General features: G+C 39.0%; 1 protein-coding gene across 1 annotated transcript in view; it reads left to right on the top strand.

The window, feature by feature from the left end:
- Positions 1 to 607: 607 nt before the first annotated feature.
- Positions 608 to 13,313, top strand: part of LOC146321247 (focal adhesion kinase 1-like) — a 73,674-nt gene continuing 60,968 nt past the window's right edge. The window contains exons 1-2 of the mRNA XM_084726319.1: positions 608 to 709; positions 8,211 to 8,237. Of these exons, the coding sequence (XP_084582445.1) occupies positions 673 to 709; positions 8,211 to 8,237 (64 nt within the window). The 5' untranslated portion in view covers positions 608 to 672. The remainder of the gene's footprint in view (positions 710 to 8,210; positions 8,238 to 13,313) is intronic.

The following is a 13,313-nucleotide window of genomic DNA, read 5'->3' on the forward strand; positions in this document are numbered from 1 at the left end:
GAGCAAAAAACTTTCAAGTTGTCATTTTTCTTTTATTTTTAAAGATCACAAAAAATGTCGTATTGTGTACTTTTTTATCTTTGTATTATCATACCTTGAGTTTTTGGTATTGTTACATCCCTATTTAAATGTAAATGTCTGATTATTGTGGACATATGAAGAATCTTTTTCATTTAAATTGCATTTGTTGGTATTATATTTTCTATACCCTTGTATTTAAGAGATGAATAGGAGGGCTTGCACTCTGCTGAGGCTTTGTTTCCTCTCTGGCTGTTCGTTTTCCTTGCCTCCTCTCCCATTACTTCCACTAATCTGAAGAGGCAGGGATGGGGAAAGCAACATTGACAATGTTAGATCGATCTTTACACCTGTCTGTTTTCAGCCAGGAAGAGATAAAGACGAGGGCCAGGGTAAGATGGGAAGCGAAGGGAATGGGGAAGTAGTGGCAGGGAAGACGATTAGAAAGGAAAGCTTAGGAGAAGGAGGCAGCTGTTTGGAAATGAAACTCAGCCCTCAGGTGTGTCAGTTCCGAAACAATCAGTGGGCGGGTGTTTTCCCTCTCCTATAAGTGACAGCATACAGTACAACTAGGAAGTGGAGAGACAGAACAGGAACACATACAGGCGTCTGTGATTGAACAGAGGTTCAATCCTCTGTCTACCGGCTGCCAACATGCAGTTCTGGGATTTTCTGGGCTGCACCAATGGAGGTATGAACGTGTGTAGTCATACTGATGGCTCGGGGAGTGTGTTCAGCTGTGATTGGACTGGGTGTATAGTTGCTCTGTGCGAGGCAGGCAGGTAGAGAGGGTCTGGCAGGCTGAGGGCTGGAAAGGAATTTGCGCTGCTCACCGCTGTGCAAGCAGTTGCATGTGAAAACCTCACAGACAGGTAGAGTGTAGAGCACAAACAAAGACGCTGAAGGCTCTGATACAGTGTCAGCCTGCTCTGTTTTCCTTTGATAAACCTGGCTCGTTGCTTCTGACAACAGATTTGACAAATGAATAAATTGCCTCAAATTAAGTGATTGCGTGTGTCTTATTGCCCTGGATTTTGCTCGCAAGACTTGTCTCCGTGGAACATAGAGTGAATGTCATAATAAGTTCTGTTTTTGACTTATTTAGCTGCCGTTTTATATTTCTCTCATGAACAACTTTTTAAATTTCACAAACCCTAACCCTAAAGATGGAATATAACAGCCACTGCTACCACAACTCTTATTACTATTGTTCCTGCTGTTACTGTCATCATTATTCTTACTGTTACTATTACTACCAATGTGACTACAGGTCCCAAAAAGTGCTGTCACACCTCAAGATAAAAGATTAATGGCTTGCTGTAATTTAACAACCTGGCTTTTCAGTTATTCATGGGTCAGTTTAACTGTATGTAAGATGAGTTTTGAATTTACCACCCTCATCTGCCTCATTTGTGCCTTGACCAGTTACTTCTTAAAGTCACCCTGTGCATCTTAAATGTCACACAAGCATAAAAGGTTTATATTTTTAACCCTTGTGTATGGCTCACATCTGATGTTTCTTTTTCTGCATGAAATCTGATCTTATTGACTTTTTCGGGGCAGTCTGTGTCTGGTCAGACCTGTACCACAAAGAGTTAAACATCAGATTTCTGCCCCCGTATAAATGCAGCTAAACAACCACAGGCCACAGCGATCAAATGTCACTTTGCTTGTTCACAGGGCCAAACGTATGTGTGCAAGTGACAGCTGTGTAGAGGGGGGGTTGTTAGTGAACAAGTCAAAAAACAAACCTGAAATGACAGGCAGTTGATCAGTAGGAAATACAAGAAATGTTTAAAAGCAAATTGTGAACAGTTTTGTTTTGTTGTAAAGAGCTTTCTAACTTTCGTAACCTTTTCAACAAACACAGTTAATCTGCCTATGCAACACCATCTGTGTTAAAAGATGGTGCTCATACCTACAGAAATTAATGCGTGCAATAGTTAGTACATAAAAACACACATATCCTTTTAATCTATAAAGGATGTAAAATTCTGTCTTTGGATGTCAGTTAAGTTGTGTTGTCTTGTGTCTCGCCATGATTGTGGTTACTTTGTTGTGCCGTATTGAATTCCAGAACAGTTCCTCCAACACCCATCCTGTGCCCTGGGCCATGATTTCTGCTTTTGCACAAGTAACTATAGCTAAAATACCTGATGGGTTGTGTCATATTCTTCACACCTATGTCAAAGAAGGCATTGGTGGATTCCGTTAATACCTAAGTTAGTGTCCAAGCTTTATTGATGCTTCCATCCATGAAATTTACTAGGAACAATTTATTTAGTTGCCAGGTTACAAATGATGTAAAAAAAATGCTAGATTGTAAACATATTTATACCTTTTAAGTCGCAGTAGTAGCAGTAGGCTATCTTTCTGTTACCATTAGAAGTAAGACTGGAAACGTGCTCATGTTGAGTCATCATCAATCTTACTTGCACCCCTATTTGCATCATAGCTCTCTGTTTTGTTTAACTTATTCTGTGTGGGGAGCGCTCACTGTCAGATACTGTGATTGTCAAATAACTAGGCACTACACCTCTATAGAGGATAAACCTGCTGTTTACATTTACACTACATGTATCTTCAAAGCATGAATGGGTTATACTGAGCAAGTATTTGAGGAGGAGTGAAGTAGCAATTAAATATATATTTACAGTATGAATAAACAGAGCAGAAGATTCATGTTAAAAATTGACTAAAGTTTCCACTTAATAGGCTGTTGAAGTAAGTTGTACGTCAAATGTTTTGAAAGTAGGAACAGATGCATTAATCCATGGCTGGACAGCTCTGGCTGTAAAATGTCATATAACGGTCGTTTGAATTTCCCTCTTTTCATTACCACGGTTTGTTTTTGTATCTGACAGCAGACACATTTTTCTAAGTAGTTTACATTGAGAGGAATTTATATGAAACGTACTGCAAAATATAAGAAATGGTGGGTGTCTACTAGCAAAATCCTTTATACTCAGTTCCTGAAAGAATTTAGAGATGTGAAGCTTCTGTGCGACCCCTGAGATGTGGTGGTTTGGATCAATGTATTTGTGAATGTCTGAACATTAACTTTGGTGCAGTGCAGACAGCACACTGAGGTAGAGCCATAAAATGGCTTGTAAAAAAAGGCTTATTTGTGTAAAAACAATAAATCTGTGAATTCAGGTATAAAAACTGTGAGAACAGGCGGGCACAAAAGGAGGACCTGAGAGTGCACGCTGCAGTCCTGCCTTGTAAAACTGCTGACTTTATATAAAACACAAACTCATTAATCTTCAAATAATGTCACTCACAAATGAATAAGTGTTCTGTCACATCACTGATTTGATCCACTTCATAAACAGATAAACCTGTTTTAAACATCATCATTTACTTGAATAAATGAATCCTAGGGTGATTTGAAATAGAAGAAATTGATTTGTTTAAGACAGAATAAGTAGGATTTGTCAGTGGCTTGTGTTGGTAAAGCATCCTCAGGACAGCAAAATAATGAGAAAATAAGAAGGTAATGGCAGAGGGCATCTCTGCGGATGCGAGTGCCGCCACTAAGGATGTAAGAAAATATCGACATCCCAATTATGTGTTCTGTGATACTGTATCAATACTCAAAAACTCAGTATCGTGATATTTTACATGCATGCAAAGTTTTGTGGCAGTGGTTCATTCTGTGTTGTGTTTAAACCCCTGACAGTTTTGTTATCTCTCCTTATTGTATTGATTGCATAAAAAAGTAAACTTTTAACTCAGTTTCTGTATTCTTACCCTTACAGAATAAGCGGTTACAGAAAATGAATGAATGAATGAATGGTGTATTCTTTATACTATCACAGTTCAAATTAGATTAAAAAATCACCTTGCTTACCATATCACAATTTATTGCAATATATTGAATCATAACCCCTGTATCGTGAAACATATTGTATTACCAGATTGTTGCCAATACACAGCCCACCACACACTTCTGGTAGGTTGTTGTTGTTGTATGAGAGGGAATCTTTCCATTGTTTTCTTGGAAAATCCTGCATAGTTTGTCTTTTAAATGCTGTATCTAATGAATCTCTTTTGAATTTTCTCTCTTTTTATTTGCAGAAAGCAATGAAAAACATTCAGGTTGTAATTCAGATAAGTATTGTATTTAGTTAGCTTAATTAATTGTATGTTCTACTGCATAAAAGTATTATTATGGATGCACTGGTTGTGAAATTCTGGGTCAATATGTCTAAAATAACAATTTGGCCAATACGGTTTTTGTTGTTGTTTATTCTATATATATAAAGTCACTGCTTTTAAGTCATTCAGCCATTCATTACACTGTTTTTTAATAAGTACATCATATGTCATACCAGAGTTGTGTCCAGCCAATGTAAATATCGGCTGATACCGATGTTCAGGTGATATATCGGTGCATCTCTAAATATTAGAATTGAAGTGAGTCTTTGATACAGTAGGTTCAGTTAAAAGAATTGTTTGGTTCAGTGCATTTGTTGATAGAATATAATTGATATGAGTGATAATGTGCTGCAGGGCTGTTCAGATGTGTGAACAGATGTGAGGAATGTTACAAACTTTATAAAGGATTTATTCTGTGTACTGCTGAATGCCACAAACTGATACGGGTGCACTGGAATGTGTAGTAGTGAATTATGGGCAAGCATTATTGCCTTACTGTCCAACAAATTGAGTGTGCAGCTTCAATTGATTGTGTGCATACAAGCAAATGAACCTACATGATGACCTCTCCTGGGTCACTGTACTATAGCTAGATCAATGTTATTAACGCAGGCGTGTCATATACATATAAAACTGTTTTAGTGACAACAGCTCATCGAAACACTGAAAAAAGTGCGCTGGTCTAAGTAAGATCATTCCCTGTTTTGCTTCCCTATCTCTGCAGTTGTCCCAATACTACAATAATGTTTTTATAGCTGCTACTTACAATGACAGCTACCTCATTAAAGCTGTGGCTGCTACTGTTGTGACTTTATTCTACTCTCTGATGTTGCTCTCAGTCCTGCGCCACTCCGCTCTGTTTTTGCTCTCTTCTGACAGGCTCATCGGTGCAGAGGAGCTGCAAAAGGCTGTTGTTGTTTTCTTGATGAGAATGGAGTTGTGCAATGCCCTTAGCGTGGTGTCAACTGTAGCGTAGCCTCTGTGGTTTGCAGCCAGAGGCAATAGTTTTCTACTCTGAGTGGGAGGGAAAAAGAAAAAGGCTGAGAGCGCGAGGGGGAAAATGTGATAGAGTAGGAGGGAGAAGCTCTGAGGAGTGTTTATGCAAGTGAAACGTTATAAGCAGTTCTAGTGACAGATGCTTCAGTAGGTTTAATATACAGTAAATGTGCTTCAACCATCTATTCATTCATAGGTGTATTTTTAACATCAAGGCACATTTCAATACATGCTTAAGCCTTCTTTACTGAATGCACTGCCAGTCCTGGTTCAAAACTGCTTAGTGTGTCACTGCCTTAAATGTTACATTCATCACTGGTGGATTTTACACTCATAGTGAGAGTAAGGGAAAATAATGCCAAGACTGGTGTTGTGTTGCTTTTGTTACTTGTAGCCAACGTTTTGGACACAACTCTGCCAGGAACAAATTGGATTATGTGATTAGAGGAAATAATGTGAAGTGGCAGAACACACACTGAGTAGCAGTGAATTCATCTGAGTAAAATGTTCGAGTCAAAGTAATAACCAATATGTGATAACTTAATATCATATGTGTGCCAGCACTGGAAAAGTGACTAAAAGCTGCTGATGGAGTTCCTTGATTCACAGTGCTCTCCATATAGGAAATATACTTAATTGTTTATACCAACAGAAAATTAGACTTTAGTGTTAAGCCATGCATGCTCATCAGACTGCTAATTTCGAATATCACTGCTAAGTAAATAGACATCAATATGATTTCCCAAATGTTTAAAGCTTGAGTTTGGGAATTTTACATACAAATGAACATCCGCCTTGCCAAATGAGTTTACACAATGCTGATTAAGCCTTTCCCCCGCCAGGTAAATCTCTCTATATTTTGCAGTATACCTGAGTTTTTAAATGTGGAATCTGTGCCATCATTCCTGCGCTGGCACACTGGTATTGATCCATTTTTCATCAAGCAGCAGTGATTGGGTTGCCAGAGCTGAAGGGGGAGAGGAATACATTATAAGCATTGGCTGACTATGTGTGACAAAACTTCTGCACTGCATACTTAGTTTTTTTTTCTTGTTTTTTAGGGTGTTCACAAGGCTTTTGTACCACTGAACAAAATTTGTTTAAATGTTTCCAGCTGTGAGCAACTCCTATTTCCTTTGTTTATCTTGCTACCTTTTTGTGAATACACTACACAGTTAAAATCTGCTTAAACTTGGTATTTAGCATGGAATCACTACACAGCTACAACTTGTTTAGTTGATCTTAACCTTCAAGTTCCAATTTTTGTGATGTCTCTGTATGACTCTACTACAGCTGGCTATCTAACAAAATAACACTGAAACAAGTAGTATAAAGACTTCTCTAGTCAAACAATACCTGCTTTCAATTTCTTTTCGTACCCTGATTCCAGATAAAAAATAATCACAGCAAGTGTTCTATGCGCTTGGCCCATTACTGCAGCAGCTTTAACCCATGTAGTGTGGGTCAGAAGCAGTGTAACTCATAGAATTGGCAGTTGGCTATACTACACACTTGTGGCTTTTGATAAAAATAAATGCATAAAATATGGACTTTTATTTCAGCAGTGCCTCCATTTACATGATGAGTATCAAATTAAGTATTCTATTGGTATTGGTATCACTTTAAGGGCACTGGTAATGGTACTGATGGAGTAACTTTTTAAACAATATCCAGCTTAATTCTCCACTGTATAATTTCTTGCATATTATCTGTGAAAAAGACTTTATACTTTGAACTTTGGTATGCAGAATAAAATGTACAGTAGTGTAGGTTGTAAGTCTGTACCAGATAGTGCCAAAATTTGCCCCAGTTTAGGAACCACTGTCATAAAAGATGATGACTGACATTTGAAACTTCGATCAAAAACCTCAATCAAGCTGTGAATGTGGAAAAAAAAGACATTTGGTACAGCCCTAGTGGGCTGTGTGAAATGAGGACACAGCTTTTATCTTGCATATAAAGTAAGACAAAGCCTTGGCATCCTAATTGGCACCACAGTCCTGCTTCGTGTCTGTTGCTTAGTAACAGATGTCAGCGTAGCTTAAGAGTGTTTCATCATTTTGCTCATTTTGGTAACATTTCTACATGAGAGTGCTGTAAAGAGTGAGTGGAAAGATGGGATAGAGAAGTGGTGAGCCTATGAGACAGATTTGAGAGTCGAATGAGGCCAGTAGGTGAAGTTATTACAGCATGACAGAGCAGATATATTCTGCCAAGTCATGATTCTCGCCTCGCTTCGACTGTCTGGAATGTAGCTCATATTAAATCCTCCTGATTCATTAGAGCTGCTGCACCGTCACCGGCTGGTCAGCGCTGACATGTAAACTAGCAGACCTGCTTAGTGTGATTAGAAATTGACTCCTGTCAGTTAAATAAACTAAGCATTGTAATCCATTGGATTGGACAGTTGGACTTTCTGATCCAGTGATTTGATTCCCTCCCCTGTTTACCTCTGCTGTCTTGTTATTTGTTTTCTAATTCACTTCACCTATCTTCTTCTCCACTTTTATCTCATTCTTTCTATACCACTTTATTTATTATTCTTTCTTTTCCTTTGCACTCCTTTTTTCATATTTCTTTCCTGTGTTGTGGAGTGATAAGAAGAAGCTAATGAAATTGGACTTAGAGTAGAGTACAGTATATATTAAAATATATATTAAATATATATAAAAAAATTTATATATTAAAAGCAGTAGATCATTACCAGATATAAAGATTAAGTTTGTCTGTGCCTATCAAGTGTTTGAAGCTTTTCATGAGTGCATCGGTTGCATGATAATAAACTGCAAAATGTGCTGAATTTGCCGGGGTTGGTTTGTTATCAGGAAAAAAACACTACATTCTTGCAGTAGCTCATCTTCTAGTTTCACATCTAATCATGCTTGTAGCACAGTGGCTGTCATTGCTGCCATGACTTGATCCTTTACAAGATATTCTGATTGTGAATAATTAATTGTAACACTATTATATACACACATTTATCAAAGTTAAATCTTTTTTTTTCTCTTTTCCCCTCCCACCTTCTTCTGTTCCAGATATTTCCAGAATATCATACTACGCTGGTGAGTACAGTTTCTTAAACACAGGCAAGTATTATTGAACTACCTGTCAACAGTAGAAGTTAAACCTTTACACTATTTTAAAGGTATGTAAAAATGTTTAAAAGTAGAATTAGTGGGATTTGTCTGAGCACTTCGCAAACAAATCAGAAAGATTGTTGATTGTCTCATTGCCTGGATGTCAAACACCTATAGTTTGGGTTGGTTAAGTGGCCTGAGCACAGTACAATAATAATAAAATAAATAAAGGGGGCAGAGGGCAGGGTCTCTGTAGATACAGACATCACCACACACTTCTAGTAGGTCAAAAGAGATGATTGAAAGGGATTATGTTTATATGAGTCAATGCATGGTTGTTTTGGGGGGTAGGGTGGGGAGTTGCATACGAGTACTCAATGTTTACTTGTAAGTTTGTGTGTTGTATTATAAATTTATATTTATATATAATATTTCTTTGTCACCTTTATTGAATATAGCTGGGATGTTTGTCAGAATTTGGTGCCTGATGTTCAGATTGCATGATTATGGCTTTAATGATAATCACAATTCACACTTATTTGATATGCAGCAGAGTTTTCTATGAGTGCAGCATGTATTTTAAATTTAAATATCTCATTTGATCGTATTAATTTAATTGTGGAAAGTCCAAATCATGATCAAGATTAATATTCCATAAAGTGCGCAGCCCTACCTGATGATTTTATGGAATAGATATAATGTCAACCACTCAATAAAAAGTGTCTTTCAGTTTGATTTTTCATGATAAATTCACCCTTCTGTTTCATTTTTAATGAGGCATGATGTTCTCTGGTTTAAGTCTTGACTCAGACTTCAAGAGGACTGGTGTTGTTGTGTCATGTAATGGATCGAGGTAGAGCTGAATAATTTCATAGGTAAAGATAAGACATTTTATGGCCTTCAGCACCAGTCTCTCTCCATAGCTGTTGCTAGGTAACAGTTGATCCTATATTTTTCAAGGATGTTGTATATTTGGAGCCAAGAAGGAGTCATTTCTGAAAAGGACGGAAACATAATTTACATTTCTTGATCTTAACTTTGGCTCCAGTTTCTAGTGGGAGACGTATTGCCAAAGTTGAGGTTGGGGTTAACTGACAATTAAAATGAGATGATGCTCACTGACTTTGCTAGAAAGTAACAGCAGCATGGCACACTGCATACAGAATGGGTACACTGAAATCCTGTGGCCTATGACAGCCTTGGGAATACTCTTATTCTCAAGCCTGCTGGTAAGACTTGAAAGTTGATCATTAGTGGAGAAAATACTGAACATAACTTACACCCTCTGCAACAATTTTAAATGGTGATAAGACTTAGAACACAAAGAAAGTCAGATGTGGACTGCAATGAGTCTGAGGCATTTATGCACCACATGCACTTTAAAATGTAGTAGTAAATCAGTGAAAGCTAAGGCTACACAACTGATTCAAACATTGCAAATTTTTTTGAAATGAATTTAAATTTCCAAATACCTAAAGGCTATACTTATTTTGTCTTGATCATTTCATATTGCCATGTCATCCAATTTATGGCACAAATATTTGTGGTCATTGTTTATTGTTAAAACCGCTAATTGGGTTCATATTCTGCATCCTGGCATTTAACTGTACATGTTTTAAAAATGAGAGACTGCTATTTGATGTTTTTTTTTTTTTTTGTTAACATGACCACAATCATCTCCAAAACTTAAATGTGCAGTGTGTCCTGGAGCATCAGAAACATTCCTTACATCCATCTTAGGTTTTGCCACAAGAAACTTTACCATACTCCTGGTAGCTAAAGCCTACTCTGTTGCTACAGATGCACCCCCCTTCAGCTCTGGCAAATCAGTCATTGCTTGTTGACATAAAATGCATCACTACTGGAGCACCAGTGTGGGATTGTCGCTACAGACACCAGATTTAAAAACTCTGGTATACTGCAAAATACGTAGTGATTGTATGAACTTGTTTGGTAACGAGTTGAATATAACAGACATTCATTTATATGCAGAAGTCACACACTCCAGCTTTAACCTTGTGATTATTACTGTAACCAGGATGACTGTAGCATTGTCACATCATAAAACTGATGTATTTTTCAACATTGATTTGTAACAGCTTTTAAAGGCACTGCCAAGTAATGTCCTGTTAATGGAAGCATCAGGTCAGAAACAATTAATTTGGGGGACTTGTAATTGTTTGGTTAAAATCTAAAATCTCATGTCAAATTGAATATGCACCTTTGTTGTGTAATGCTCTGCATCAGTTTGTATCACAAAATAATCGCGATATGATTGTCAATGTTTTTCAGCTGGAGGCTTAGCTAGAAAGTGTTCATCTTGTCCTTTGGCACATCCGAGGGATTGAATGTCAGAGAGCTTTAATGCCAACGAGGAGCTGGCATGCTGCAGGAGCAGGTGAAATATGTTTTGGGAGGTGGAATGACGACAGAGAGTGACGACAGAGGGCAGTAGAGTTCTGCTGAGGTCAGTCGTGACAGACAGACATACAGACAGACAGAGGAGGGGGGCGGATAATGAAAAGAAAAACAGAGGGGACCTAGTGTTGTAATGGGTCAAACAGTGGAATGCATGTTTTCAGTAGCTAAGCTCTAATCCTGGTAAGAGTTTGTGTGTGTGTTTGAGTTGGGTTTGTGTGTTGATGTGAAAGCCTGTTTATTAAACTTGGAGTGCTGATTAAGATTGTGGCCTTATTAGCATATTTATATGTACTGTCCAATCAGCTCACCTACCTTCCACTGCATCAAGTCTCAATTACAATATATCTCTCTTTCCTTTTCTTTCTGTATCTACCCCAGTACACACACATACACACATCCCCTCCCTCCCTCTGGTTCTGCCTGTTAGTGAGTGGAGCAGCTTTTTCGCAGCGTGGTCGCAGCAGCCTATACAGAAAACACAGCAAAGGAGAAGCACTTTGCTCCCACATGCACATGCTCACTTTGAGTATTTTGCAGACACACTCCTTTTGCTTTGCTGCTGACACTCACACACACTTTCCCACACACAGGCACATAGTCGCCTACCTGCTTAGCCACATGCACTCTTGTATACATTCACCCTCTCTCTGGCTTCCACACATATTCTCTCACTCTACAGTCTCTTTGGTGCTCTCATTTCCACTGCTCAAGGATTGCTGCGGCGGGTGCGTGAGGTTGTGATCTAGTTGCTCTTCCGCTGCTCCAGAGGAAAGCCTTCAGAAGCCAGACCGAACGACACACTTCGTCTTTGAAACAGATTCACTGCATCAGTCTTTTTTTCTCCCGCAACATCATTTTCTCTTCACCGTCTCTCATCTTGTCCTGCCTGGCTACGGATCACTTTCTCTGTTTTTTTTTTTGTCCCTGACTTTTTGCTCCACCTTTCCCTTCAGGTCTCTGTGACTGCATGTCTCTCTGTGTCATAAGACACCTGCTTTGACCTGGTTAACTCCTGCAGGCTTGGAGCATTGTGGGAAAGCTGTGGAGGATGTGAGGCTCAGCTCCCCCCTGGGGTTTCTCCGCTTTCTCTCTTCATCCTGCTCTCAGTATTTCTGCCTCTTTCTTTTTCTTATTCATATTTTCTTCTTTTTCAACTAATCCTTTGGTCTCTTCTTGTCTCATCTTTATCCTTCTTTCACTGTCTTGCTCTCCTTTTCCCCTCCTGCGTCGGTCACTCTCATCCACCTCTCCCTCACTATGCTCCATTTTTCTACGTCCTGCCTTGCCCTACATTTTCGTCTCTTTCTTCACTGATGCCAGCTTCTCTTTGCTCCTTTCTCTCATCTTGCCATCTCCTTTGGACAACATTGCGGATTTACAGGAGAAAACTACCACCTTTCTTGGAAAATGCTACTTTGATGTAATTATATGGAGTCCTACTTCCTCAGCAAGGGATATCAGCATTGTTTTGTAACCTGGATGTTTGACACATAGTGCCGAACCCTTGTGACTTAAGATTTATGGCTGCAGGGAAACCGCCTTCTTTGAATTTCACATCAAGGACTGATTAATTGGATCAGCAGTGCTGCACCGAAGACCTGAATTTGATATTTTGTGAGGATTTATTGGACTGCAGGATGGCCTAATGGGTGGAGAAATCATCTCCAACCACAGAAGCCAGGCTTGAAAGTGTTTTGGGAAGCTTACACCCTACTGAAGTGTCCTCGAGCTGCTTATTGAATCCTCTCCACCCACAAGAGCGCTATCTCCCTGAAGCGAAGGAGCAAGAAATGAATTTCATCACAGCATATCACATTGCACAATAGTGCACATACTTTTGCTGGGTTAAAGGTCATGACATGTATTTGGCGGATTGATTACTAAGACTTGGACCCCAAGCCACTCCCTCGAATCATGAAGTAAATGATGGTTCAGCAAGCTTTAGGAGAGTGACTTGCAGTCTTGTGATCAGAAGCTTGGAGATCTCTACCAAATACTGTACTTCCAGTTTTTATCGTCTTTCACTTGTTGCAGAAGAAGATTTGACTTCCAGATTAACTTTGACTTGGATGGATCCTGCAGGCTGGGCCACTGTGGATGTGAGAGGCCAAGTAGACCTTTTATCTCTGTGTTATTTAAAGGTGAAAACATTTGGAGCATCACTGTCTACTGGACTTGAATCTGATGATATTTGTCGAGTGTAGCGGCTGCTAGAGAGTCAGGGACTGGTATATTCTCTACCTCCTGTCAGGATACCTGCTGTGTCATCAGATTGTACAGTACAAAGGATATTTGACATCCTCTGCTTCCTCTTACTGGCCTATTCGCTTTACTGGAGTTACTTACAGCCCTGGGACACTAGCTCTGATTGATTTTTCTCTATTATGTTTCCTGTGGCTATCTTGTGAGCTGGGTAGAAGTTGCACAATGGATATTATCACCCCTGTAGCCAATGACAGTCCATTTACAAGCACAGCAGTTCTCAATTTTTTAACTCTTTTGGGGACATTTTAGGATTTCTCTTTTTGCTTCTCATTGGCTTATTCAGATTGATATACCAGGATTTTTTTTACGGTTGTGAAAAGTCACATTAGAGGCTGGTCCTAGACCTAGGCTCTATGCTGTTTTTGGGGCCCAGCA

This window comes from Lutjanus erythropterus, chromosome 9 (assembly GCF_056507025.1).
Source record: "Lutjanus erythropterus isolate fLutEry1 chromosome 9, fLutEry1.hap2, whole genome shotgun sequence".
NCBI lineage: Eukaryota > Metazoa > Chordata > Actinopteri > Lutjaniformes > Lutjanidae > Lutjanus > Lutjanus erythropterus.